This window comes from Neofelis nebulosa, chromosome 6 (assembly GCF_028018385.1).
Source record: "Neofelis nebulosa isolate mNeoNeb1 chromosome 6, mNeoNeb1.pri, whole genome shotgun sequence".
NCBI classification, from domain to species: domain Eukaryota; kingdom Metazoa; phylum Chordata; class Mammalia; order Carnivora; family Felidae; genus Neofelis; species Neofelis nebulosa.
The window spans coordinates 36,299,466-36,327,338 of NC_080787.1; the positions used below are offsets into that span (position 1 = coordinate 36,299,466).

Here is a 27,873-nt window from a genome sequence, read left to right on the forward strand (position 1 = left end):
AGCGGGGGGTGGGGGCTGCTCAGAAGCCATACCCACAGCCCTATTAATACCCACTTGCATTTGGCCAGCCAGAGATGACCAGAGCTCCCAGGCCTCCATCCCTGCAAAGTCACCTGGGTTTATTTTTACTTCTGTTTGCTTCTGAAAATACACGTGGATTTCCAGAAATGCCTCTGCACCCCCCACCCCACACTTCCTGCTACCGGTCCTTCTGGAGTCAGCCCTCCCCTCTGTGGGATACATGGCCCAGTGCCTTCATCTCTCCCTCCCAGCACATGGGTCCATCTGAGCTAAGCAGGGGGTCTAGAGCGGGGTGCACCCCTGGGTGGGGTATGGGATCTGAGCGCCAGGCTTTGGGGTGGGGGCGGGGACAGGAATGCAGGGACCAGTGATTTAAGTGAGGCAAAGGACCTCTGAAGGGGCCCTCCTGCCCCAGGAGCTGGCAGACCTGTGGGTAACAGGAATGTCCTGGGGCAGAATTTAAGGGGCCTGAAAGCCTTGAGGGGGGCAGGAGCAACTTCCGGGCTCAGCAGCCTGACTCCCCCTTCCCAGCCTTTCACTGCCTGAGATACCTCCCCCTTAGAGCTGGTCTTTTGGCTTTTGAGGCCTTAATGATCTTCCAGAACTTCCCCCTCCTTCCTTGCAGGGACCTGGCAGTGACTCCTGGGGGAAGTCTGTTTTGCTGCAACTCAGGAGTCCAGGATGGGGTCCTTACCAAGTGGGGAAAGTGTCGGAGGGAACAGGACCCAGATGGACACTGGGTAGCAACAGGGAAGGAGGCGCATGGGGGCAGGGGCGGACAGGGGGCCTTGGCCGGGCTGGAGGGCAGGGGAGGCCTGAGGGCACAGCACGCTATGACGCCTCAGGCCAGCTATCTGAGGGAGGAGGTCTGGGGAGAATCACTCCTACCGTCTCATCCTCCTCTACAAATGCAGGGCCATGCCTCCCCCACCAGACTCTGAGCTGCGTCTCCCCCCTCAGGCTGAGGCTCCCTGAGGGCAGGGCTGTGTCTCCCCTCCCCAGACTGGGGCTCCCCGAGCTCAGAGCTTGTGTCTCTCCCCCTCAGGAGAATCGCGGAGGTCTGGCCCCCCCCTTGGCCTTGATATCAGTCTGAGAGGTAGTAGCAGGGGGAAAGACAGGAAGAAGGGAAGTGGGTTAATAGGGGTGGATACTCAGGGGTCATCTTTGAAGTGCTCCCGAGATTCTGACTCAGGACGAGAGGCAGACGTGCAGACAGGTGACCTGACCCAGCATTTATACTGTGTGGTCCTCGCACCCAAAGCCCACCCATTTCCTCTGCAAATGCTCAGGGAGGGGACTGAGGCTCAGGGGTGAGTGTGTACCCAAGCAGGACTAGAACCGCAGCCCAGGCCTCTTCCCACTGCTCCAAGCTTTGTCCAGGAAAGGAGGCAGGGGCTCCCCACACACTGGGCACCTGCTAGGCAGGACTCTGCTCTAAGCCCTTTATGCACATTCTTGCATTCAGTTCTCAAACCTCAGGCAGGCGTCATTAACCCCCCACCTTTTTTTAAGCAATAAAGAGGCACAGAGAGGTTGAGAAGTTTGCCTCAGGTCACACTGCTAGGAGGAGGGAGAGCAGGATTAGAACCTAAGTGCTTTGGCTCAAAGCCCAGGACCTTAACTCCTCTGTTAAAGTACCGGCTTACCCCAGTTGGCAGAACGGATGTAGGAAACAGAGTAGGGGAGGCGGGAGGGGTACCCATTAGCAGTAGCCTGCGCCCCAGCCTGAGGGATCTCCCAGCTCACACACTTACCCACCCCACCTCTCCGGATCCTAGGTGGGGTCAGGCTTGTCTAGCAAGGTCTCTAGCAGGACCTGCCGCTCTCCCCATGACTGGCTCCTGACCCCCACCCCGCGGCCACCTGCCCTCACCTGATGTCATCCTCATTGGCAAAGATGACGATCGCCCTGGCATTTGAGGTCTCCAGGAGGCGCCGGATGATCTTGTCAAATTCCCCAGGCTTGGGCTCCCGTGGTATCTTCACCGACTGAGCAATGCACACGCCCCCTGTGGGAAGGGCACCAGTCAGCCTGGGTGGGGGAGGGGGGGCAAGACAGCATAGGTCTGTCCCTTCTTCACCCCACCCCCTCGGACACACACTCACTCCAGGAGACGGAGGCCAGGGGCTGCCCTTGGTCCCCCAGCTGGACCCCTAACTCCAAAGTCCTGATTTCTAGGCACAGGCTGTGTGGTTAGAACAGCCACAGTACAGGGGACCTGGGTGGTTCAGTTGGTTAAGCGTCCGACTGTGGGTCAGGTCATCATCTCCCGGTTCACGGGTTCGAGCCCTGCAGCCGGCTCTGTGCTGACAGCTCGGAGCCTAGAGCCTGCTTCAGATTCTGTGTGTGTGTGTGTGTGTGTGTGTGTGTGTGTGTGCCCCTCCCCCACTAGTGCTCTTTCAAAAAATAAATACAGTGTTAAAAATTTTTTTTACAACGGCCACACTACAAAATTCGGTTCCACCACTCACCAGCTGGATGACCCTGGACATGTCACTTAAGTTCTCTGTGCCTCAGTTCCCCCATATATAAACAGGCTGCTAGCAAGAGACGATACAGCAGTGTTGAGGAGCTGGGCTGCCTAGGTGTCAACCTCAGCTCTGCTGCTTACTACTTACTGTGTGACATCAGGGTGGTTACTGAACCTCTCTGTGCCTCAAATACATCATCTACAAAGTGAAGACACTCCTACTACTTACTTTACAGGGTTGTTACAAAGCTAAGTGAGTTAGTGCACATATTATCAACAGGCCCCCTCGGCAAGAGCACCGTGTGGCTGCTGGCTCGTACCCGTACATCCTGCGTATGTACGAGCCAGGACAACCGGGTACATCCCGGGCACATCCCGGGCCGGCCGGCCATCCAGGTCTTCCCAAGCTCCTCTCCGGGCACTCACAGACTCCTCCGTAGGTAGGCTCCCCAGCTCCCACTCCACTCCTTGGCCCTGCAGGGTGCCTCTCCCCATCTTATTCGTGAGAATAACTCCCAGCTGGGAGTTCAAGAGCCATTCCAACAGAGTGCTTCAGGAGGAGCTTGGAAGGGGTCAGGGAGTCTTTGGGAGCCCCCTGTCTCTCCTTCTTCCCTGGCCCACTGCCTGCCTGCCTGGGTCCTGGGTGAGGGGGGGGGGCGTGGGGGAGACAAGACGCCAGGGCCTGCCTATCTCCTGAGCTCATTCCCCTACAAGAAGCCCAGCCCCATGCCTGCGGGAGCATCCGGGAGGCAGCATCAATCTGAGGGCCAGGTTCACAGAATCTGTGAGACTCACAGAAACCCTGGGAGCACTTTAGATTTCCCCAGCCAGTCCCCAGCCTTAGACATGTCTCTCCAGGGCTGGCGGGAGACAGGTGTCATTCATGCATCCAAATCCCACCTGATCTGGCACAAAAGCACTTGTGTATCACTGTTTCTGGTATCAACGGCACCTGACAGATGAGGAAACTAAGGCTCAGAGAAAAGAAGTAGCTTGCCCAGGGCCACACGGTTCCCTGCCCCTACTGGGATACAGAGCAGGGGAGCCCCCAGGGATTAAGAACCCCAGGGCCCCGGGTGGCAGAGTCAGGGCTCGGCGGATAGAAAAGTGTGGGGGGTTATTCTTAATGAAGCAGATCCTTTATCAAAGACTGTCGGCCTCCTCTGGGTTCTGCTCAAGGGTCTCAGCCCAGCTCCACCCCAAACAGGATCCCTTGGGGACCCAGCAATGCCTCAAACCATCTACCTTGGTTGGGCACCCGGCTGCTGCTACCCCTGGGCTTCCAAATGGCCTCTCTGCCCATGCCGAGGCCACCTGATGCTTCTGCACAGGTTCCACGCACCTCTGTGTGGGGGCCTGTGCTGCGAGGGGCCCACAGTCCTGGGACACACACCCTACCCCACCAGGAAAAGTATCAAGACCCAAGCCCCACCACCCAGGAAGGGCTTCTACCCTTGGGCAGGGAGGGAGGTGGCAACCAGGAAGGGCTGCCCAAAGGCAGTGACCCTGAGCTGAGTCTGAGGGAGGAGGCGTAAGCAGCCAGATGTGGGACACTCTGGGGAAAAACAAGGTACCCTCGCTACAAAAGGGGTTGCTCTGCGCCAGGCACCTGCCAGGCCTGGGGCCGCACGACACACGGGCACTCTCACATCCCTGTCCCCAGGAAGTAGACCCCCTGGTTCTCCGCAGCAGGCAAAGCAGCCCTCTGCCCCTACCCACTGACCAGAACCCCCCTCCCTTACTTTCTGCCTCTTTGGGGCAGGCGGAGCTCCTCAGGTCTCTCCTTAGGCACCAAAGAAATCCCAAGTGCTACAGAAGACCATGGTAATCAGAGCTCATGGGAAAGAGAGAGGAGGAGAGAAGGAGGGAGGGTGCCTGGGTAGGACTGGTCCCTCCAGTCCCGGGTCCTGCAGAGAGAGCCAAAGGGAGCCAATCTGCTGCCCACAGCGCTGGCCCCGCACTAATGGCGGCTGGGTAGACCCTCTGCTCCCAGCTAAACCCTCCATATGGTTCCTTTCCAGTTAGAAAGTGGGCCAATTGTGACATTTCCCCCCCATCTGGAGAGACAGATGGACAAGGGGAGGCGGCTGGACGGGGGGGTAAGAAAGAGCCACCTGGCTCCAGGAGGGAGGAGGGGGGTCAGGGCAGAAGGGAGGGAAGCAGGGAATGGGAGCGAATTGTTCTCAAACAGGGAGGAACTCACAGATTAGGCGGTCTTTCTGGGCCATGCCCCCCCCCCCCAGGAGGATCCATGGGATGGTCCTACCTGACACCCCAGGGCGTATCTTGCATGCTTCATTTTGCTGGTGAGAGAAGAATTAAGTGACCACAGCCCCGTCAGCTAGAATGTGAGCCACAGGGTGCCTGAGATGGGAGTATGGTCTGAGCAGGATACTCTTACAACCCCAAGGGAGGGAGGGGATTGGAGGGGAAGTTTGGGGGGTTACGCAGAGCTCAACAACAATCGTGAACATTTATGAAGCGTCTGACGCACGGTGAATATTATTCGGCAAATTTTACAAGGATTCATTCATCTGGGGTGTCGTCGGCACATCGCCAATTTCTAGATGAAGAAACTGAAGCACAGAGAGGTTAAGTGGCTTCCCGAGGTCACACAGACAGTCAGTGGCGAGGTAGGGGTTGAAATGCAAGCCATCTGTCTCCGGCAACCACCCCTTCCACCACTCCAACGTGTCATGGCTTGGGCCACGTGGACAATGGGTTGGGGTACAAGGTCAAGGGTACATCCTGCGGGCCACAGACATGGGCATGTCTGAGCACACTGCCTGCTCTGGAGTAAGCGCCCTCTGGTGTCACTGTCCCAGGGTGAGAAACCAAGTACCCACAGGGTCCCTTTGCGTGGCTGCCCAATTGTCAGCACGGCTGCTCCAGGGACCCCCGAATGGGGGATTAAGTGGCTGGCTCACCAGGGGCTCTGCTGACATGACGCAAGCTGTCAGTAGTGAGTGGCACCGAGGACCAGAGTAGCCTCAGAGGGACCAGCATTTACTGAAACACGCACTGCAGGCCTGGCGCGCAACGAGTCCTCACACACCCTGGGGCGGGTGCTCATAGCCCCATCTTACAGAGGAGGCCTGAGGCTCAGAGGTGCTAGGTAGCTGACGGAGCTGACACGGCCAGTAAGTGGGACTGCAATCTGGGTCTGTGTCCAAACCCTCTCTTAGGCTGAGAAAGAAAAGGCCTGGGTCACTGGGTCTCTGTTGACCCCTACCTCCTGCCACCCCTCCCCGGCCCCAGAAAGACTCCAAGTCAGACACCAAGCCCGCCAGCCCTCTGTCCCCTCTGTCCCCTGTGCTGTCCCCGAAGCTGCAGCTCCATCACCATCACCATGGGGACCATGGCCAACGCTCCCTGGGATGCCCTCTTCAAACCTCTCTATCAGGGACGGTGCACTTGTCTGCACCCCCTGCTCCTCTCCCCATGGCCTCTCTCAATGGATAAAGTAATAATCCAAGGGTCCATACTGAGAGCACATATAATTGAATTAAACCTAAGTGGCAAAAAACACTCTCTGATCAGAGGCTGGAGCCTCCTACCTCTCCCAGACTCCAGGTGCAGGATCATAAGAAGGAAGGGGACACGCAGGAATCTGGGTATGGCCCCTTAAGCCCCCCTTGGCAAGCCCCTCACTCCACACCACAACCTCCCAGCCCCCAGCAAGCACCCCAGCTGCCAGCTACAGGCTCTGATGCCCGCCAAGTCAGTGCCTCCGCTCACAGGGCCAGGGGCAGGAAGCCACAAGCACTTGCCAAGAACATCTGAGCACATGCGGGCGTGGGGACCTCAGAGACCTCCTGGCCCAAGCTGGACAGGGAGCGAGGAGGATGAGGCCAGAGAGGAGCAGCGCTTTGCCCAGGGGCACACAGCAGCTGGGGCAGACCCCACCTCCCGATGAGGCTCTCACCACTGCACCAAGGGGGTTAAAACCCAGGCCAGCCCTCTCACTGCTTCCTGCCTGCTTTGTCACAGCGTAACGGCCCAGACTAAACCCACAGTGAAGGCTGAGGCATCCCCTCACCTCCCTGGGCCCCCGCCAGCCCCCTCACCCCTCCAAGCTCCCTCCTGCAGTGAGTGCCCAGCACACCCCCAGCTAAGGTAGCACAGAGCCTGCCCTATCTCCACACCTTCCCCTCGTCCTGTGCCGTCCCACCTGCCAAAACAGACTTGTCCTTGGTCCCGTCCCTCCAGGCCCTGCCTCTAGTCTGAGAAAGCTGGACAGTTCCACGAGGGAGTGTCCAAGGAACACTTTGGAGACCACAGGGCGACATCCGGTAAAGTGAAGTGTGCGGATTGCCTACAAGCCAGCCCGCCCCCTTCTGCGTTCCTCCCCAGAAACGCACACATGGGGACGGGGAGCCGGCCAGACATGTACCACAGCGCCGTTCGCAATAGCAAACAAACGGAAATGACCTAAATATTTTACAACAGAAGATCGGAGAAATGGGTGTTTGCCCAATGGAAAGAAAACAGCTCTCGTGTGTCGGCCCAACAAAATCCTGGGAGGACACAAAGTCGCTCGAAAAGGCAAATCGCAACCTGATCTGTCCCATTTGTGAGGGATTTAAAGACTGCATATAACAAGATGCGGTCTGTATGGAGACGCACGTACCTCTGAGCAAAAGCTGTGTGAAGGCAGGAGCTTCTGTCTGCTAGATTCGTCACGTGCTTGGTAAACGTGGACCCCAGGACCCAAGCAAGACAAACCTTCCAGGCACAAGTGGCAGTGAGGGCGTTCCAGTCCTCACGTGTGCAGCCTGATGGAGAACATGCCAGGGCACACCCCAGCCTCCCTATTTCATCTGTGAAATGGAGCTACTCAGCACTCGCAGCCCAGTGGCATCCACAGTGCACCGGAGGGGAGGGGTGGGGGGTGCCTGTCTGGGACCGCCCTTCTCCTGCCAGCCTTCTGGCTCCCAAAATCCGCTCTTCCCCTGAGAACAGGCCATGAGCTGGCCAGCTGTCCCCCGTGACTCCCCCGGGCTCCAGGCACCTGCCCCGACTTGAATGTGACATAGAGACTCCACTAGCAAAACTTGATATCGGTTGCCTGTTGTATTTTGTGGTCTCTGAGCCCTTTCCATTTGCGGCCTGGTGACCTTTCCCGGTGTTCTCCAGGCCCAGCCAAGGTATCTGTGTCGGTGTCTGCCTCCAACTACACTCCCCAAGGGCGAGGCCGGGCCTGTGCATTTGTTCGTTTGTTCATTCACTCATCCATCCATCCGCATTCATTCAGGCACGCATGCATTCACTCGAGAATTGCCCCGCTCCGTTCCTGGCACAATCAGATGTTGAGAAGTGATAATAAGTAAACTCCCTACCTTGGAGCTCACAGTCTAGCTGGGAAAGAAAGCAAGACCAGCAAAGACAGCAATGAGCCCGAGGGAAAATGCAAAAGGACCGGCCCTCCTGGCCAACAGGAGCACATGGCAGAAGGCCCACCGGTGCCAGGCCCGCTGCCGGCTCGTCCACGCTTCACGCTGCGTTCAACAACACGCTGTGCCCACATGCTACCACGATTTTCCCTTCACTGAGTCTACAGATGTTTACCGAGCTTGTTAGGTACCGGGGAGGTTTTCGAGGCTAGGCTACAGCCGTGAGGAGGACAGAGCCCCCCACCCTCATACAGCCCACTCACAGTGGCAGAAAACATCTCAGAGGCAGGGCAGAGGAAGAGACGAGTAAGTAGGGTGATGTGAGGGCGGGAAGTGGGGGCCGCATCCCCTCATTCCGCCCGGTTTTGTCCTAGAGGACGGGGAAGTTCAGGCCAGGCCGTGCAGCTTAAGAGGCACAGATTTGGACTCTGCTTGGACTTTTCCCTGGGAGCTGCTGCCTTGCCTGACAGCCAGGAACTCAAAACACTTTGGACTTGTAGATCCCACCCTCAAGTGAGAGCTCGCTGTTGAAATGACCTCATTTCTCTGTCCTCCACTGCCTGGGGTTGTACGCGCTTGTTTGAGGCTGGGGACGTGGAAAGCCACGGGCACTAAGGGATGCCCAGGGGGAGTCAGCCAGCCGGATTTCCTGCCTGGAGGGGTCTCCCTAATGCCCCCGTGGACTTAGGTTCACACACACTGCACCTGTGCCCACTTTTTCCTCCTCCCCACACCTCCCTGTCCCCTGCCACATGGCTCTCCCCACTCAACCTGTCTGAATAAGCATCCCCGCGATCCTGCCACCCCCCAAGCAACCCCCAGATCTCCTCCCTCTGCAGCACCCCCACTTACGGGCTGGGCCCACCCTGGAAGCCAGGGCAGGCAGAGAGCAAAGGCCCTCCCACCAAGGCAGCCTGCTTTCCCCCAAGCCCACGAGGTGGGGCAGTCAGGGGACCTAGGCTCCCTGGTTCCTCCCCAGAGGCCTCAGCCACATCCTCCAGCCTTGGGCATCTGTCTCTTCCTCCAAATCTCGTTCCCTCCCTCACCAGGCCCTGAGAAAGGAGCTAAGCGGCCAGCACACAGGCAGAGGGGTGGGCAGAGTGGCCAGGATGGGGCACCCCAATCCATAGCACTCCCTGTCCTGGGAGGACTCCACATCCACTCTGTCTTTCTCCAGCGCCCAGAGCCCTGGGATCACACTCTGCAACCCAGGATGTCCACTTGGCCTAAACAGCACTGGGGGGCTGGGCTCCAGACTAGGGAGGAGAAATTTCCCCACAGCTGAACCCACCCTTCCCCTCACGGTACAAGCTGGCCGCTGCAGGAGGCCAGCACAGACATGAGCTCCTCTCCTCTTTCTCTTTCCCTTTCTCTTTTCCTTGCTTTTTTCCCCCCCTTTTAAATTTAAAAAGAGAGAAAAACAATGAAAAGACAAATCCTGGGAAATCAAGTGGAAAAATCTACATTATGGCAAAATGTGAAGGCAGCAAACTGCAACATGGAGAGAAAGGTGGGGGGAGTTGCACAACCCGAGGGGGGCCCCCAGGTTCCTGGAGGTTCCTAGCAGAGAGGGAGGTGGGGGAAGGCATGAGGGAGGCTGGGAGTCACCCCGAACCATACGGACACCCACACGCACGCGCGCGTGGCCCTGCTCTCCTTCCTCCCACTCCAAGAGCCAGGCCCTCTCCCCAAATGCGCTTTCAGGAAAGGAAGGTACTCAGAGGGTCAGTGATGAATCCAGAGCTACTTTTTTTTTTTTTTTTTTTTTTTTTGTTTTTTTGTTTTTTTAAATTTTTTTTTTTCAACGTTTTTTATTTATTTTTGGGACAGAGAGAGACAGAGCATGAACGGGGGAGGGGCAGAGAGAGAGGGAGACACAGAATCGGAAACAGGCTCCAGGCTCCGAGCCGTCAGCCCAGAGCCTGACGCGGGGCTCGAACTCACGGACCGCGAGATCGTGACCTGGCTGAAGTCGGACGTTTAACCGACTGCGCCACCCAGGCGCCCCGAGAGCTACTTTTGTTTTCAGGCAGCAGAGCCGGGACTGGAGGGTGTTTTGAGGTCAGGAAGATGCCCAGGCCCTGGGAGAAGGCCCCTGGCCCGTGGCTGTTCCAGGGTGAGTAGGGCTGTGGGAGACGGTGAGGGGTGGGCCCGCACTGGGCCCAGTCTGACCAGCTCTGGCTTCAGCTGGGCCTGGGGCTCCACAGGGGGCTCGAGGCCTCTGGGGGGGGGGGGGGTGGCAGCTCAGGCCCGGGTTCACGGCCACTGTCTCTTTCTGCTCCTGTTCCCAGACCTACTCCCCACCCTCTAGCCTCCACTCTAGCCTCCGTCTGACACATGGCTCCTTCCCTACAACCCTCAGTGGCTCCATGCATGCGTGTGTGGGTGTGTGTGTGTGTGTGTGTGTGTGAGAGAGAGAGAGAGAGACAGAGACAGAGACAGAGACTTGAGGTCTCACCTCCTCCTCAGATCTTCAACATCCAGCCTTACTCGGGTCCCTACCAAAATCTGCCATCCGACCACAACTGCTGCCCCCACAGGCCTCTGCTCCCCCAGCCAGGGGGCTCCCACCCTTGCAGCCCTTCCCTCACTGGGCCTTGGTTACCTGCATCTCTAGTCAGACCCCCAAGGGGTCCCGCACTCATGCCGCACCTGCTCGGGAGACAGGCACTGATTCATGCTTGCCGGATGAACGAGCCACTGAGTGCCCGACTGACGGGGACGGAAGGGACAGGGGGGCAGGAGCCACCAACACGGGTGTAGGGGCAGAGGCTCTGCAGGAGTCCAAGGTGAGCACCTGTACCTGCACAAACCCTTCTAGCTCCTCTGGGAGCTCCTGACCCCTGCAGCCCACTGTGACCTCCCCTCTGAGCCACCACCTGGTCAGGCCGAGCGCCCGGACATCTGTGCGCACAGGCACTGGGCACCCACTCTGTGCCTGGAACCTACTTCATGCCAGGCTACAAAGACAAGCTGCGCACAGCATCTGCCCTTGTAGGATTCACTCGTGAGCTCCATGGACACACCTCACACACACCTGGACATCTCTCTCAGTCCTGCCTTGTCTTGAGATTTTATTTCTCCGCCTAAATGCAAATTCCTCGCTATGGGCGCTTAGGAAACACACAGGCAAAAAAAGAACAAGCAAAGGGGCACCTGGCTGGCTCAGTTGGTAGAGCATGAGACTCTTGATCTTGGGGTCGTGAGTTCAAGTCCCACACTGGGGGTAGAGTTGACATTAGAAGAAGAAGGAGGAAGAAGAGGAGGAGAAGGAGGGAAGAAAAGTATAAGATAGCCATGCAAACTGGCAGGTCCTCCGATTCTGGAAGACAGCAGGGCCAGTAGAGAAGGGCATGAAATAGAGTATCTACCCTCCCCACTGTGGCCAGGATGACTCCAGCCCTAGGGAGGTAGTGGGCCCACTGTGAGATATTTGGCTGGAGCCAGAAAGGGACCAGGTACCAAGGGACAATGAGGATAAGACAGTCATCCAGTATCCCGCCTGGAGTTGCCTCCTTAACGTACCCCCAAGGTTTGTGCAAAGGATGAACACTGCACCTGCATTCAGCTTCCTCCGCCCCTCCAGCTCGAGGCAAAGGATGCAGGCTCCACGGCTTACTCACTGTGTGACTTTGGACAAGTTACTCAGCCTCTCTGAGCATCGGACTTTCCATCTGCAAAATGGGAAAGGACTTAAAGAAACTGTACCCGGTGGAGTAGGAGGGAGGCTCAAATGCAATGGAGTTTGTGAAGGCCTGCGTCTTCCTACTGGAGCCAATGCCTCCGGGGAGTCGGTGAGGCCAGTGGGGGTAGGGGCTGCCCCAGGAGGAGGGCAGGAGCAGGGAAGGCAAAGACCTTATCACCCAGCTTGGGCCAGGACCCAGGGCTAGTGAGCGAAGCCCTGGGGACCAGGGGCACCGTGATAAAGCAAGAACTGTCCCCGGACACAGGGTGCTGGGAAGAACCCACGACCAAAGCTTAGAAGCCCAGGGACTGTCCAGGGCAGAACATACATGCTTCCTTTCCTGAACAATCTCAGCCCCTGCCACCACTCCCAGCCACCCCCCTACACACACACATGCACTCATGGCAACTCACCAAGCAGCTTCGGTGGCCCCTCCAGTGAGGCAAATCCTATGTTTCTTCTGAAACCCTCTCCCTCTGCCTCCACTCTCATCCAGCCCTGCCCGTGTGGAGAACCGGGCTGGCTCTGGGGGTGCAGGGGACACGGGCATCAGAGAGCTGGTCTGGTGTGACACAGGAGGCTGAGTCTGGGCACAGCAGGGCCCATGTCCCATTTCAACCAGCTAGTTGCTTCGTGATAAAAGCTACTTTGCCCAACTTCTCTGAACATCCATTTCTGCATCTGTAAAACAGGATGGCATTACCCCCACCCCAGACACGCAGGGTCATTGTGAAGATTGCAGGGATCACCTGTGGACAGGCCGGGCCTCGGAGGGCACAGGTGGGGGAGGGGAGGGGCAGGTCCGGGGGGTACTAATCAAGGCAGCTGTGGGGCTCAGTGCCTCTGAGCCGAGCGTGGCTGTCCCCTCCCCAGAGGCTGCTGGGCAGTGGCAGCGTTGTTCAGAGCTGCATTATTCATGGTGCTCAGCTCTGAGCAGAGGGAAATTTGCTGAGTGATCGACCTAATATCTTAACACAAACCCATTTAGGCAAAACACCTTTGAAGCGAGAAAGGCAGAAAAAAATAAATAAAAAAGGAAGCAAAGAGGTTTGGAGGCAGGTGGTGGCGACGGGGTGCAAGGCACAGAGAGATGGCTGGTTCCTACCTGTCCCCGCCCACTGTCCCCCCCCCCCCCGCCCCCCGCCGCAGGAGATCCCTGCCCTAACCCAGTCCCCAGGCCCCACCTTCCCCCCACTCTCAGTGGCCATGCCGGCATCCTTTGATTGAGGGAATCCCCGCCCACTTCTCAGATTTGGCTCAGAGTAGGAAAGAGTCTGCCCAAGGCTCACACAGCAAGTCAGGGGGCAGCCGGACACAGGATCACCGAGTGTGAGCTCAGAGTCCTCTGCCGAGGGGCCCCTCACACAACAGGACCCCCGGGTCCCTTGACACCCGCTTCCTCAGCCTCAAACTCCACACTCTACCACAAGAGGACCTCTTTCTCCAACGCAACTCAGCCTTTCCCACCCTCAGCCTCTGCTGGTCCCTTTGCCAGAAACACCCTTCCTGCTCTTTATCCGCCCAACACCCCACAGGGGCTCATTTTCTCCTCCTCTTCCCCTTGGAAACATCCCAGATCTCTGCCCCAGCCGGAACTCATCACTGTCTCCTTGGGCTCTCGTTACACCCTCTCCACAGGCACGTGCCATCCTTTGCCTGTGCTGTGACCCATTTTGTAGCTCTCGTGCTTTGAGGCGTGAGGGCTCCCAGCCACTTCTTAGCTGGGTGACTTTGGACACGTTACTTCCCTCTCTGGGCCTTAAGTTAATATACACGTAAGGCGTTCTGCACACTGCCTGGCACAGAAGCACTCAGTAAGCGTTTGCTATTATAATGTGATTGTCGGCTTCCTCCATCAGTCCATAAGCCCATTTATGCGAAGACCGTGTCTTTCTCGTTTCTAACTCCCCAGTTTCCAGCGGAGTGCCAGGCACACAGTAGGTGCTAATCAACATCGGCTGAACTGAGCCTAACTGCCAGCAGTGTGGTCTGCCTGGCCTCTTCACCCCTGACGCCTTGAGGAGAGGGGCCAGTGATGGGCTGGTGGCGGGGACCCTGCATGGGGCAGGGGCGTGAAGAATCTGACCTCTGGCCAGCTCTACCCCATAGCAGGAACTGACAAAGCTCAGTTGGGCAGGGAGGGGCCGGGGTTGGGGGCCGGCCGCTGGGCCTGTGGTTTGGCCAGGGAGGAACAGGCAGCTGCAGGCCGGGATGAAATATTTAGGAGCCCACATCCCCAGGAAGTGGAAACTGACAAGCAAAATGAAATGTTGAGATGTAATTACCCAGGCAGGCCAAGCATGTCTCCCCGCCGGCGGCGGGCTCAGCACCCTCCCCCCCCCCACCCCCGCCACAAGCAGGCACTGGGTAATGAAGTCCTCCCGGACCCTTTCTCGCGCCAGTCCTCGCCCCCTCCTCTTCAGGCCAGGCCAGGGGGAGAGGTGGCACAAGAGCAGAGCACGCAGCAAACGGGGGGCCCAGCCCCGGCACCGATCTATGCAGGCAATCCCCTCACCCCACTGGGCCTCAGCTACCTCGGCCAGAAAATGGGGCTGTTGACCCATGCCAGGGAGGGAGGACCCAGACGGTGAATGTGCACGTGCTTCATTAACTGGCATTGGCAGAGGACGGTGGCAAGGACAGCAGTGAGGACAGCGGCGGACACCAGCCTGAACCAGCACGCCATGAGAGGCTTTCTGGAGGTAATGGGCTGCCCAGGACTCAGGTGAGTAGGAAATGATGGACAAAGGTCTGGGGCTGAGGTCCAGATGTGGGCCCTGAGCTGCCCGGTGCTCACCTAACCCCAACAAGCTTCCCCAGGCTCTCCCAACACTGTTGGGCCACAGCTTAGGAGCACAGAGACAGAGACCCGGACAGGGGCTCCAGGGCTAAACCCTGGGAACAGCCTTGAGTGGGTCTCCGGAGGGCATCCTGGAGCAAGGGAGCTGGGAACGGATACTCAGCTGACCCTCATCCTGGACACCAGAACTGGGGGAGGCAGCACTCCTTTCTGATTGAAACCAGGGCCCAGAGAAGGGCCGCGATCGGCCCAAGGCAGCCCAGCATGTGCTACTCACACACATGCTGCCCCGGCCCCTCTCCAGGCTGGCTCAACGCTCCCGGGGCAGGTCTGGCCTCACCCGGAAGCAGCCAGCTGACCCCTCAGCTCTAACCCATTGTGCACCCCGACTCCCATCAACACCGTCTTACCAGACCAGAGTCCCACACCTACACAGCCCGGCCTGGCCCCCTAACTCTCCACCAAAACTCCAACCCCACTCCACCACTCCCTTCCCTCAGTGGCTCTCACCTCTCTCAGGGCCAAGTCCAAGTCCTGAGGTCCTGCACCCTCATCATCCACCTCTCCCTACCTCCAACAGCACCTACAGTTGCCAACACACACCAAGGTGTCCCTCTCTTCCTGCCTTTGCTCAGACTGTTCCTCTGCCTTTGTGCCCAACTCCCCTCCCCAGACTCCTCCTTCAAGTCAGCACCTGTCCACTCTTAAGGGTTCAGCACATGGCCCACTCTTCCAGAAAGCCTTCGTGGGTATCCCCAGGCTCCTTCTCCCTTGGGTGCCCTTAACGATCCCAACATCTCAATCACTGCACTTAGCACAGTGAATGAAAATTATGGGAGATGGCCACTGCCAGGCTCGAGCATTCACTGATTCAGCAACAACTTATGAAGCACCTACCCACACCCCCCCCCCCCCCCAGTACCAGGCACTGTCCTTGACACTGTGGGCACAGCTATTCATAGGACAAACCAGAGTCCTGCCCTCATGGAGCTGATAGCCATCTACGAAGTAGATAACAGATGCTGAGGAATGAAAGAATGAACTAATTGGGGCGCCTGGGTGGCGCAGTCGGTTAAGCGTCCGACTTCAGCCAGGTCACGATCTCACGGTCCGTGAGTTCGAGCCCCGCGTCAGGCTCTGGGCTGATGGCTCGGAGCCTGGAGCCTGTTTCCGATTCTGTGTCTCCCTCTCTCTCTGCCCCTCCCCCATTCATGCTCTCTCTCTCTCTGTCCCAAAAATAAATAAAAAACGTTGGAAAAATTTTTAAAAAAGAAAGAATGAACTAATTAATGAAGAGTTGGCCTAGGGGCGCCTGCGTGGTTCATTCGGTTAAGCATCTGACTCTTGATTTTGGCCCAGATGTCACGGTTGGTGAGAACCAGCCCCGAATCGGGCTCTCCCTCCCTCCCTCCCTCTCTCTCTCTCCTTCTCTCTCCTGCACACACACACACACTCCTCCATTATTCCACAGCCCTCAAGCTCATGCAGTGCTCACACATTCTCTCATTAATTCCTCCCAATCAACCCATGGCTTAGGTGACCACTTTATGGATAAAGAAACCAAGTCCCATGAGCCAGAGCTTCGGTCTGGCTGCCTCCCCCTTTCCTTTCTCCAGCTGATCTTCCCCCTCTCTTCCGCCTTTCTACCTCTCTCTCCCACCTTCTGGGGTGACTGGCAAGTTGCCTCCTCTCTCTAAGCCCATTTCCCTATCTGTAAAATGGGGCAGGCAAGGCACCCCTCCCATTCCCCCCACGGCAGCCCCAACTGTGTCCCTCTCCATCTTTGTTCTTCTCCCTCCCTCCCCTCTCCTCTCGCTTGTCACTTTGTCCTGCTTCCTCCCCCCATCCCAAAGCCTCCCTTGGGTCCCAAGATGTCTACCAAATGGTCGTTAGCTTTCCTTCTGGCTCATTAAAAATGAGAATTTGCATAGAATATCCATATGATCATTCTGTCTACAGGAAAATGGGACACGGATATAAGGCATGGATATAATGTAAGTTGGGGAGAAAGGGGAGGACAGTCACAATGCAAGGGGGAGAAACCCCACCAGGAAGAGACCAAGCGCTCACCACTGGGGGCTCAGACCTCAAAGACAGCCCCCCCTCAAGCCCTTCAGCCCTCTCTTGGCCTTTCCGATGGCTAATTCACCTGTTTTTGTCATTCTTACAATAACCAGCAAAGTAGGGATTACGATTATCCCCATTTTACAGATGGAGAAACTGAGAGCCAAAGAGGAATGGTGGCCTATCCAAAGACACACAGCAAGTCTGTGGCATTCCTGGGGGGGTGGGCAGTGGTCTCTGCCATGGACCAGAGTCCCCCAAACCCACGTAGGCCTGCTGTTCTCCCAGGAATGCTGTCCCTCCTCACTCTCGGAAGGAAGACGTCACCAAGTACTGCATGAGTCAGGCAGTTCTTCTACCCAGAATACCCTTCTGCTCTTCTGGGACAGGCCCACCCACTCTTTAAGGCTCTCCTCCCATCACCCCTCCTCAAGGAGGTTCCCCCTCCCCAAACAACTGTTTAGCCAGATGCAGGGATTTTTGGAGACAAATGCTTCCAGACCTCTTCTCTCAGTTATATACAGTTGACCCTTGAACAACACTGGTTTGAACTGTGCAGGTCCACTTATATGTGGATTTTTCTCGATACAGTACAGTCCTGTAAATGTATTTTCTCTTCCTTGTGATTTTATGAATAACATTTCCTTTTTCTTAGCTTCCTTTTTTATAACACTATATAATACATGTAACATACAAAATAAGTGTTAATCAACTATTTATGTTATCAGTGAAGTTTCTAGTCAACCTGACTATTCATAGTTAAGTTCTGAGAGAGTCAAAACTTATATGTAGATTTTCAACTGCACAGAGGTTGGCACCCCCACCCCCGGGGCTGTTCAAAGATCAATGTAATTGCATTTACACCTGCCTCATCCCAAAAAGAATTCGCAGCAGTGCCCAGAAATAAATATGTTTGGCTAAAAAAAAAAAATTAATGACAGAATTGAAGGGAAGAGACTTGCACTTTAAAGATGAGTCTTTGCGGGGCGCCTGGGTGGCGCAGTCGGTTAAGCGTCCGACTTCAGCCAGGTCATGATCTCGCGGTCCGTGAGTTCGAGCCCCGCGTGAGGCTCTGGGCTGATGGCTCGGAGACTGGAGCCTGTTTCCGATTCTGTGTCTCCCTCTCTCTCTGCCCCTCCCCCGTTCATGCTCTGTCTCTCTCTGTCCCAAAAATAAATAAAATACGTTGAAAAAAAATTTAAAAAAAAAAGATGAGTCTTTGCTCAGCAGCCAAAGACTGGCAGAGAACTGGCAGTTTGTTGGGACCAAAGCCAACCAGGGATTCCCCAAACCTTGGGGTGGTTGCCGCTATCCGTGGTGCTGAACCCAGGAGTTGCCTGAGGGACCTCCAGTCCACATGCGATCTAGGAGCAAGTCCTGCGGGCTTGAGCTTCAAAATACACCCTCAGGACGCCTGAGTGGCTCAGTCAGTTGAGCATCTGACTCTTGATTTCGGCTCACATCATGATTCCAGGGCCGTGGGATCAAGCCCTGTGTCAGGATCCACACTTAAGATTCTCTCTCCCCTTCTGCCCTTCTCCCTGCTCCTGTTCTGTCTAAAATTAAAAAAAAAAAATTTAAGACCCTAAATCAGTCCGTTCTCATCATCCCCACTCCCAGTCTAAGCCATCATCGCTTTTCACCTGGATGATGGCAGTGGCCTCCTCAGTGGCATTCCTGCCTCAGTCACCTCAGCCTTCACAGTCTGTTCCCTACACAACAGCCAGAAAGATCCTATTAAACCCAAGTCTGTTAATGTCCCTTCTCTGCTCACAACACTCCAATAGTTCCCATCTCATTTAGAAGCTAAAGTCCTCCCAGTGGCCAACTAAGCCCCCACGTGATCAGCCCATCCTCTTCTACATCCTTCCACCTGACTCACTCTGCTCCTGCCTCCTCTTGGCTATTCTCCAAGAAATGCCAGGCAGGCTCCCACCTCAGGGCCTTTGCACTTGCTCGTTCCTCTGCCTGGGGCACTCTTTCCAGAGATCACAAACGTCACTCCCTTACTGCATTTGGGGCCCTGCCCAAATGCCACCTCTGCAGAAAGGCCTTCTCTGACCACCTTATATGAGATTGTCTCCCCTACTTGGCCCTCTCTGCCAGATGCTTTATTCTTCTCCATAGCATGCCATCAGCTCCTCCCTGAAATTGTAGGAGGGAGATACCTGAAATTGTATTATATAGTGATGCATTTACTTGTTTACTGTAAGTTGCCTCTGGCCCTCTCCCCAAATGTGAGTTCACAAGGCCAAGGATCTTCATCTGTTTGGTCCATTGCCATGTCCCTAGTGTCCTGGTTCAATGCCTGGCACACAGTAGGTGCTCAATAAATATTTATTCAGCAAATGAATGACTTACCATGCAGAGGCGATGGATGAGGGGCTAAAGAGGAAAAGAAATGCCCCACTCTCCTCCTCACCAGCTGCATCCTATGGAGCAGGCTCTATGTGACTTAGAGGCCTGGACTCCATCTTTCTGAGTCCCCGAAAGTCCCAGGAGCATGAAGGGAGCAAGCACTGAAGAAGTGACCACCAAGGAATATGACCCTCCCTACCTCTGGGGCCTTTTTTAAAAATTTTTTTTAATGTGTATTTATTTTTGAGAGACAGAGAGACAGAGCACAAGTAGGGGAGGGGCAGAGAGAGAGGGAGACACAGAATCCAAAGCAGACTCCAGGCTCTGAACTGTCAGCACAGAGCCTGATGCAGGGCTCAAACTCACGAACTGTGAGATCATGACCTGAGCCAAAGTCAGTTGCTTAAGTGACTGAGCCACCCAGGCACCCCACTCTGGGGCCTTTTAGACAAGGCCTGTTGGGGCTCAAAAACACTGGGAAGAGGGCTGGTGGAATAACAGAATAACAAGGCAAAAATGGCTACGAGCAGCCCTCAGTTGTGTCCACATGCATGAGCCCATCAGAGAAGGTACACAGCCCCTTGCTGGTCTTACTGATGAAGAACTGGAGGCTCAGGGGGGGAAAGTGACTTGCCTAAGGTCACACAGGAGTAGAGGATGAGGCTGAGACCCCACCCAGGACACTCAGCAGCCCCATACAGGCCTGAAGCAGGAAGCCTCAGAGTGGAGAGGAAAGAAAATGGTGAGCTCACAGGATCTTTCCAGAGCTTCAGAGAAAAGGCAGTATGGGGCTTGCTTTAGCTAGCTACATCTCCAAGGAGCTCAGAGTGGGGGTACTGAGGACCCTACCTCAGATAGGAAAACAGGCTGAAGTCCAATAGTCAGCAAACAGGTGTAGAGGGTTCCTGGAGGTCCCAAACCTGAGCAGGGGAAGGTCACTGGCCTTCTCCAATTGCTCTTTAACAAAGGGGAAAAAATCAGAAGGATCAGGTTGCTCTGTGCATGGCTACTCTGTGGGCTTAAGTCTGGGCCCAAGAACGACAGACATACCGGAAGCTGGAGCCAACCCTATGGTACCTGGACTTCCATGTGGTGAGGACAGACAGAAAAGCCAAGAGCAGTGGGTGAGCATGCAAAGATGCACGTTGGGGGACCTCCGAAGTCCCCTAACCCATCACCTTCATCTTGGTCATCAAGTGACACTCAGAGAGAGAAAGTGAACAGCCCAGGGTTACACAGCCACCCAGAGACTGAAGCAGAACTAGAAGTGGGCCCAGCTCCCCCACTCTGATTGGTAATGGCGACAACTGACACCTTTGGCAGCCTGGTGTTTTTACAGGGCCCAGACTATCGCTTCTTGGCCTTTTGGCTAAGATCAAGTGTACAGGGCCCAGACTATCCTAAGCACTTTATACACATTAACTCGCTTACTGCTCACAGCAACCTAAAAGGCGGTGAGGGGAGGCTACTATTAATATCCTCCTTTCACAAGGTGGAAACTGAGGCCCAGAGACCATAAGGGACTGCTCGATGTGGTACAGCTCATGGTGACAGAGCCAGCATCTGGGCTCTTACCCACTCCACTCTACCGCAGCATCCAGAGGACAGGGTTCAGAAGGTCAAAGCCACAAAGGGGCTGCAACCAACAAAGGGAAGTTTTTTTAAACCCCAAAGAAATCTTCAAACACGTTCCACAAAGAAGACCAGTGAAAGAAAATGCTGCTTCCTGTCCAGGAGGCAAGGGATGCAAATTCAGGGCAAGAAGGGCTTGGCATCTAATATCTTCTTCTTCCTGTCATCCCCGTCAAGCTTAGAGGCAAACCCAGATCAGTGCACATCCCTGCTGTGATAGGTCAGGGGAAGCACATCAGAGACGAATTGGAGAGAGCAGGAAAAGTGACCCAATGACACCCAACCCAGGGGATTCACAAAATCAAGAGGTGTCAGCGCCCTGCCAAAGGCCAGAGTGGCAGAGAAATCAGAGTGGACAGGCTAAGTCCCCAAGGCGGGCCGGGCAAGCTCGGGGTTCATCTTCACAGCAGTACGAAGATTGACCTGGCAATCACCGAGCAGTCACATCGATGCCAACACCTTGCCAATCTCCAAGCGCTGTCCAGGAGACCCAGCTGGCGCGTGGTAGGCCTCGTGGCTTGGGAGGGGGTGCCCGTGCCAGGTCCACTTAATCTCCACCTACGGTGGAGTGATAGGCAGCAGAACAAGGGAGCAGGAGACGTGATGGGTCTCAAGTTTTTGGCGGCCTGGCTGCTAAGCTAGAATGGTGGGGACCGGCTGCGAGGTAGGGCCCACTTCCCCCTCCACATCCTTGGAGAATGTGTGGCCAATGGCCAGGGCATACTGGGCCTGTGCTGTGACTCCTGGAAGCAGCCGGGGGGGGGGGGGTCCAGAGGTCTCCCCCGAAGAAGATGCTACAAAGTACCTCACTCTCACATACACCAAGCTAAATCCAGTGGCAGGACCCCTCCTGCTTCCAGCTCCCCAGCTCCTTGGCTAATTTCAACCACATTTCATCTGATTAGGGGTGAGAAGATTTGCATGCTCCAGGCTCCATCCCCATGCAATTGGCCCCAATAATCCCTGAACCAAAAGACCGAACTCTGAAGTGTCATCATTTGACATTCACGCCTTTAGGTCTTGAGAGATGTCTTCTTTTCCAGCGCTCCTCGGAGAGCCTTTGCTTATGGAGAAAAATGCCTGGAGCCAGGGGCCATGGACTGTGAGGACACAGCCTGTAGGGGGCAGAGCTAGATGCAGGAGATGAGCTGATGTTTCCGCACCTGTTACGGATGAGCAAGAAGGAGGCCCCAGAAGGGCAGTGATGGACCCAAGGACACAGGGCTGGTCATCTGTTTGCTCACGTGTTCGTTCTATAAACATCCACTGAGGCCCTGCTGGGTGCAAGGGAGCGTGAGGAGCACAGAGCCAAGAGAGCCCTATCCCTCCCCAGCCTCAAGGAGCCCAGCCAGAGTCAAACGGCACAGGCCCAGGGAAAGTTCGATAGGCACTGGGGCAGGTGTGCTTGAGGTCTCCCAGGTGGTGAGCCCTGGGGAAGGTCTTCCTTCAGGTGAGCATCTCCACCTGGGAGGAGAGCAGTTTAGGGAGGGAAGCCCGCAGAGAGGCGGAGCCTTGGCCTGAGCCTTAAGGGCAGAGGGCCCCCCCCCCCCCCGCCACTCAGGGCTCTGAGCAAGCAGGGGACACAGCAGGTAGAGCTGGGTTGTGCTAATACACTCCCTTGGGTAAGCAGACATGACCCCAACTGCCAGAAAATTTTAAAACACAGGACTGGCTTTAAAACACTCTGCTCAGCTCCATCTCGCATCGGTCCCCATCCCATGGCCAGGCCCCTCGGCCAGGTCCCTTCTGCCTGACTCGCTCCTCCCTTCAGCCTCCTTCTCATGCTGTTCCCCCACCTGGCATGCCCTTCCCTTCCGCTTCACGTGTCTAAGCCGGTCTGGCTGGGCCGAGTCCCCCGCAGTGTATCTCTTACTTTAACAGACGCATCATCCCAGCCCTTGGTTCTCATTCAGGCAAACTCTGCTAAGCACCTGCTGCAGGCAGGGCGGGGTGCTGGGTCTGGTGGTGCACTGCTCCTCCCGTGCGCACCGAGAGCCGGCTCCTTCCTCTCCTCACACGGGGGCTGCATACACAGAGAGTGTGAAGCCCAGGCCAGCTGGGAAACTCAAGTGAGTCCGGAAGACTGAGCCTCTTCCCCTTCCTGCCCTCCAGCGCAGGCTGCATCTCAGGAGGAAGCATCCCAAGACGCACTGTGGCGAAGAATGACAGGAGGCTGAGCCCTACATCCCAGCCTGGCGCAGCTGCAGAGCAGCCCTGCGTTCTCATACCCCTGCTCTGCCTCCGGGAAAGGATGCTGTCCTCAGTGAGTCTCGAGAGGGTCGGGGCCAGCCAGTGAGCTTGTTGCGGGGAGGAAGCTGGGGTCCCAAGACAGCTCAACCTAGCCCTCTGTGCCTCAGTCTGCCCTTCTGCAGGCCAGGAGAGCAGCCTCAGGCCCCTAGTGGGAGAAGGGCCAAAGAAGTGAGTCGCTGGGGGCTGGATTTTGTGACCCATTCCACAAACATTTACTAAGCAGCTACTATGTGCCAGGGAGACACATAGCGGAGAACAAAACAGGCAAAAAATCTCTGCCCTCGTGGACCATAAACAAATACACATTTACTTGTCAAGTGCTGTAAGAAAAACAGAGCGGGGAACAGGGAACAGAGAGTGATGGCCCGGGGGAGGGTCTATTTCAGATACTGTGGTCAGAAAGGCCTCTCTGAAGAGGGGACAGCTGAGAAGACACCCAAATGCACCGAGGATGTGGGCCACATGGATACTCAGGGAAAGACAGTTCCAGGCAGAGGGACCCACCAGTGCAAAGGCCCTGAGGTGGGCTTATGCCTGGAGTGCTAGAGGAGCAGTGAAGAGGCTGGTGTGGCTGCAACAGAGAAATGGAGAGGAGAGTGGAAGGAGAAAAGACCAGGGGGGCAGCAGGAAAGGAAGCAGCCCTCTCTTAGGGGGTCTCTGGATCTCGGGTGGGGGGGGGGCCTGGGGCAAACCTCTCTGGTTTCCCAGATATATGAGGAGTGTCAGCACCCCCCCCCACCCCCGTGGCACAAATCTTTCTGGCTGACCAAGCTCTTCCCCCTTCACCTCGGAGCCTCCAGAAGGCAAGTGTCCCTCACAGCAAGAGAAGCTGAGTCCAGAGATGTCACAGAGCCGTGGGATGAGGAGGCGCCCCGGCCTTGAGCCTTGGCTGCCGGTCACCACCCTTGCCGCTGCACTGACTGAGGCCATCTAAATGCAAGTCTGATGCTCAGCCCTGGGAGTTGGAGCTGGAGGTCAGACCAGCAACAGCTTGACTCACCAGCATCTCTGGAATATCAATAGGGGACACAGGGACACAGCGGGGAGATGAGGCTTTGGAACTTCTCACCATGCAAGGGACAGGACGTCCTCCAAGGAGCAGGCCTGACCCACCCGCCCCCTCCCCTTCTTGTCACCACCAGAGAGGCCATGGCGTTCCCACCCTAGAGGCACGGGCCTGGATGTGCCCAGCGTGCTGGAACCACCTACCGGAGAGGACCAGAACCAAATTCCCCAGGTGACCCCCTGGAGAGACCCCTGCCAGGAACTGACCTGTGTCCTTCCTGCCACATTCACCAGAAGTGGGGGAGCCTTCTGCTGGATTCAAATTCCACTCCTGCTATTTTCCAGCTGGGTGGCCTCAGGGGAGTTACTTAACCTCTCTGAGCCTCAGTTTTGCCATCCATATAATGGAGCTGTCTTGAGGGCTAGATGAGTTAACACGAACCAAGTGTGTAAAACAAGACCTGGTCCACGGGAGGACTCCATAAATACTGCCTCCTAATATCATCCATTCTCCTGTCGCCCACATAGGGAGCCTGGGCTGCTACTCCACACTTGCGTTTGACCTTAAGCAGACCCCTTAACTTCCCTGAGCCTTCCTCTTCCTCATCCGTGAAATGGAGCACTGCTGCAAGTAAACCGAGGCTCACAGGGGGGCCCATGGGCAGAGAAAGGCTGTGACCCTATAAAAGCTTACACCCCAGAGCCCCACCCTGAGAGGGCCCAGGACGGTGGTGGGAGGCACCGAGGGCAGGGCCACGTCTGTACCACCCCCTCAAGCCTGTCTCTCCCTCCCTAGGTGACTCACTCAGCATTATCTCGGGAGCCCAGGTGGGGCCTGTGCTGCATGCCTAATCCCAGCACTGGTTGTACTCTGCCTTTCGGCCTTCCCTTCCGCAGCCGCAGCCTGGCAAGGAGGAGGGAGCCCTGGCATTCAAAGCGGGGGAAATGCACAAGCGTGCACACGCACACGGGCCTGTCCCCGGACACCCCTACTGAGGCAGGCCTGCCGGTCACGAGCCCAGAAAATCACATATGTGCGCCCTTCACTCCCACACGTGTCCTGCCCTAGCTGTCTTGGGAGCTCACCTCGCTGCCCTGTCACCACAGAGACCTGCTGTCCTGTAAGGCCCAGGCTGGCCTGGGCTCCTGTGGTTTTGTCATTAGCCCTGCCCCAGAACGTGGCCTGCAGCTTCAGTCAGGGCCCCCACAGGCCTTCCAGCTCGCCCCAGGCCTCCCTAGGAACGGTCAGGGAGAAGGGAGGGCCATAGCCCAGGCAGCCAGACCCCTGATAATAAACCTCTGGTGTATGTCCCAGAGCTCCCACAGCCATGGGCCAGAAGCACGTTTCGTTCTGGTTTACCCCCATTTCACAGAAGAGAAAACCAAAACTGAGCAGCGGAATGACTTTCCAGGGCTCTCACGGCCAAGAAGTGGCCAAGCCGGAGCCTGGGTCCGTCCGCCAGAGCTGGCCCGTTAACCACATGCTGCCACCCCTGTGATCCAGGCTGGGAGAGATGGACAGCATGGGGTTGAAGGGCCTGGGTCTGACCACCTGGCTCCAAGTCCTGCTCCAGCACCTCACTGTGTGAGCCTGGGCAAGCCACCTCACCCCTTTGAGCCTTAGTTCCCCCATCTGTAAAATGGGAACACAAACACCAGGCCCTCAGGGGTTATCACCAGGATTCATGATTGTGGAGGGAGGGTGCCTGGCACAGGGCAGGGCTCAGTCAAGGGCCACAGGATGGCCCAGGGAGAGCACGGTGCTAATGGGGGCTGGGAAATTCGGGGCCAGGGCTTTCTTTATGCCCTGTGCCAATGGCCCAGTCAGCGCTGGGTGCTATGCGAGAGCTCCCCACCCAGAGGACAGAGCTGGGTTCCATCCCTGGTCCTCCACATCCTGGTTACGTGGCCTTGGGAAAATGACCTGCTCTCTCTGGCCTCAGTTTCTTCATCTCTAAATTGGACACAGTTATGTTCCCCTGTAGGACCCCAAGTCCATACAGCAGGCACCCAGGACTTGCTGGCCAAGCTCCCCTCAGCTCTGATGTGCATCCTCAGCCTGGCAGGTGTGCCCTCCCCTCTACACCGCTGACACTTCTCTGAGCAACTCACAGATGATTTATACTTCAGAGGACGAATCAATACAATATACGGCCAAAGACATCTTTAATCTTTCACAGGGATTAGGCTACAAGGTACAGCGGCCTCTTTCTACAGGCCGCTCAATTCTGATTTCAATTTGGCCAGCCGGAGCATGGCTTTCTCTCTCCTTTTCTTTTCATCCACCTAAAGACATTCCTCCAAATCAAATTTCATTTAGCAGGATGAGGGGAGACCTAGCTACCCGAACACGAGGGCAGGCCCAGCCGGGGCCCTGGGGCTGCAAGGGGAGACAGCAGGAGGGTCTGAGGATGTGGGAGGTCAGGCCAGGCAGGAGACCAGGCCCTTGGCGACGGGATGGGGCACAGGGGTGCTGTGATGGGCACCTGTGCCAGGCCAGGAGGGCCCCTGAGCCGCAGGCCCTGGCAGAACAGCTAGTTCTCTTATTTTTCTAGAATTCCTTTTAAAAAATCTTGAGCAGCCTTCATATTTTCTAACTACCAAATGACTGATTATATGCTTGTGGCAAATTCAAACAGTAGTCTGAGTTTCGGCCAAAACACAACACCTAGACTTCACCCCAGTGGGATCTGTGTGTGTGCATGCATGCACGTGTATGTGACTGTCTGTCATGCCCCCATCCATGGGAAACAGGGGCAGAAGATGGAGTGATGAATACAAAAGCAGTTACAACGTCTGGTCCTGGAGCCAGACAGCCTGGGTTCAAATCCCTTCTCCACCTCTCACTTGTATGACCCGGTGCCAGCTATTATTTGGCCCCTCCAAGCCTCAGTTTCCTCCCCTATAAAAGAGGGGTGCCTACCTCATGGGGTAGGGAGGATCACCCAGGACAACAGTGCTCGGCGTGTGCCAGGCACATAGGGAGAGCTTTGTGAGTACCAGGAGTGGCTTCTAGAACCTTATGGCAGGGACTGAACACAACCGAATATGAAAATTCTAGACCTCTGTCCCTGCCCCCATCTAGCGCCTCTGTCCCCAAATCCTGACGCCCACCTTAAAGAGACAGGCGGTGGGCTAGTGTGGGAAAGGATTGAAGCCACTGGGGACAGGCACCGCCAGAGCAGGGTGGGCAGGGCCAGACCAGAGAGAGGCACCTGTGTCTGAGCAAAGCAGGGAAGCACATGTGGGCAGCCAGAGGCAGGGGGCTGGGGCACCAGGGGCCTGATGCTACCAGGGGGCCCCCAGGGAGCTGCCGCCCACCTGCCTGGAGGTGAGAGCAGGGCCCATCTACCCCATGCCCCCCTCTGCCTGGCCAGCTGCCAGAGCGGGGAGTGGCCTGGAGCCGCAGCCATCGGTCAGCGCCGCCCCACTTCCGTCCTCTCCGCCAGGTTACAGGCACCCGAGCTGTGCTGGCTGTACAATTAAAGGGGCTTATCTGAGATTTATAGCAGGATTATGCCCGCAGGGTGTTACCAACGCCAGCCTCTGGATACTCTGTGGTCCTTAGGAAAAGCAATTAGAGTCCCGGGGTTATACGGGTATAAATATACAGATGCCATCCTCCAAGGTCGAGGGCGCCACAGTGAGCTATTTAGAGAAAGAGCCTTGGGAGAGGCCAGAGGCCCCTCTGCCAGGAGCTGGGTCTGTCGGGAGGGGGAAGAGCCTCTCTGCTTCCCCCACACCCTATCCTCTCTGAACTATCCCTCTTATCAAGGCTCACCCAACCCAGCTGGAGCCCTCAGCCCAGGGGCCTGACTGCTGATCCGGATCCCCACCACCACAGCCCCATGCAGGCTACCCTCCCTCAGCTGGGCCATGGGGCCATCGGAACCAAGTGGCCCAGGCTTCAGACTTGGCAGAGCGTTAACCCTTGCTGTGCCTGCCTCTTACTGCTTGCTGATACCTAAAAGCTTTATCCTTGGAGCTTTTGAGGACAATTAAGGGAATGCAGCAAGCTTAATGGGGAGAAGGGTGCCCGGTGGTGAATGGGGGAGACCTCCAGGAGAGCACATCACCTTCGCAGGTCCTCACATCCCACCCAGGGGCACCTCCTTCCCTGCAGCCACAAGGAAGAAGCACAGCCCCGCCTGCCCCATGTAAGACACGGCTCCTTCTCTCACCCCACACCTCCCC

At 56.5% G+C, this 27,873-nt stretch overlaps 1 protein-coding gene across 10 annotated transcripts in view; it reads right to left on the minus strand.

The window, feature by feature from the left end:
- GRM4 (glutamate metabotropic receptor 4) overlaps positions 1-27,873 on the minus strand; it is a 151,442-nt gene that overhangs the window by 70,042 nt on the left and 53,527 nt on the right. For 9 of the 10 annotated variants that reach the window (XM_058733615.1, XM_058733616.1, XM_058733621.1 and 6 more), the window contains one exon: positions 1,895-2,030. In XM_058733615.1, coding sequence (XP_058589598.1) covers positions 1,895-2,030 — 136 coding nt within the window. Of the gene's footprint in view, positions 1-1,894; positions 2,031-6,663; positions 6,782-27,873 lie in introns of those variants that run through there. The other variant, XM_058733618.1, reaches the window with a different exon arrangement.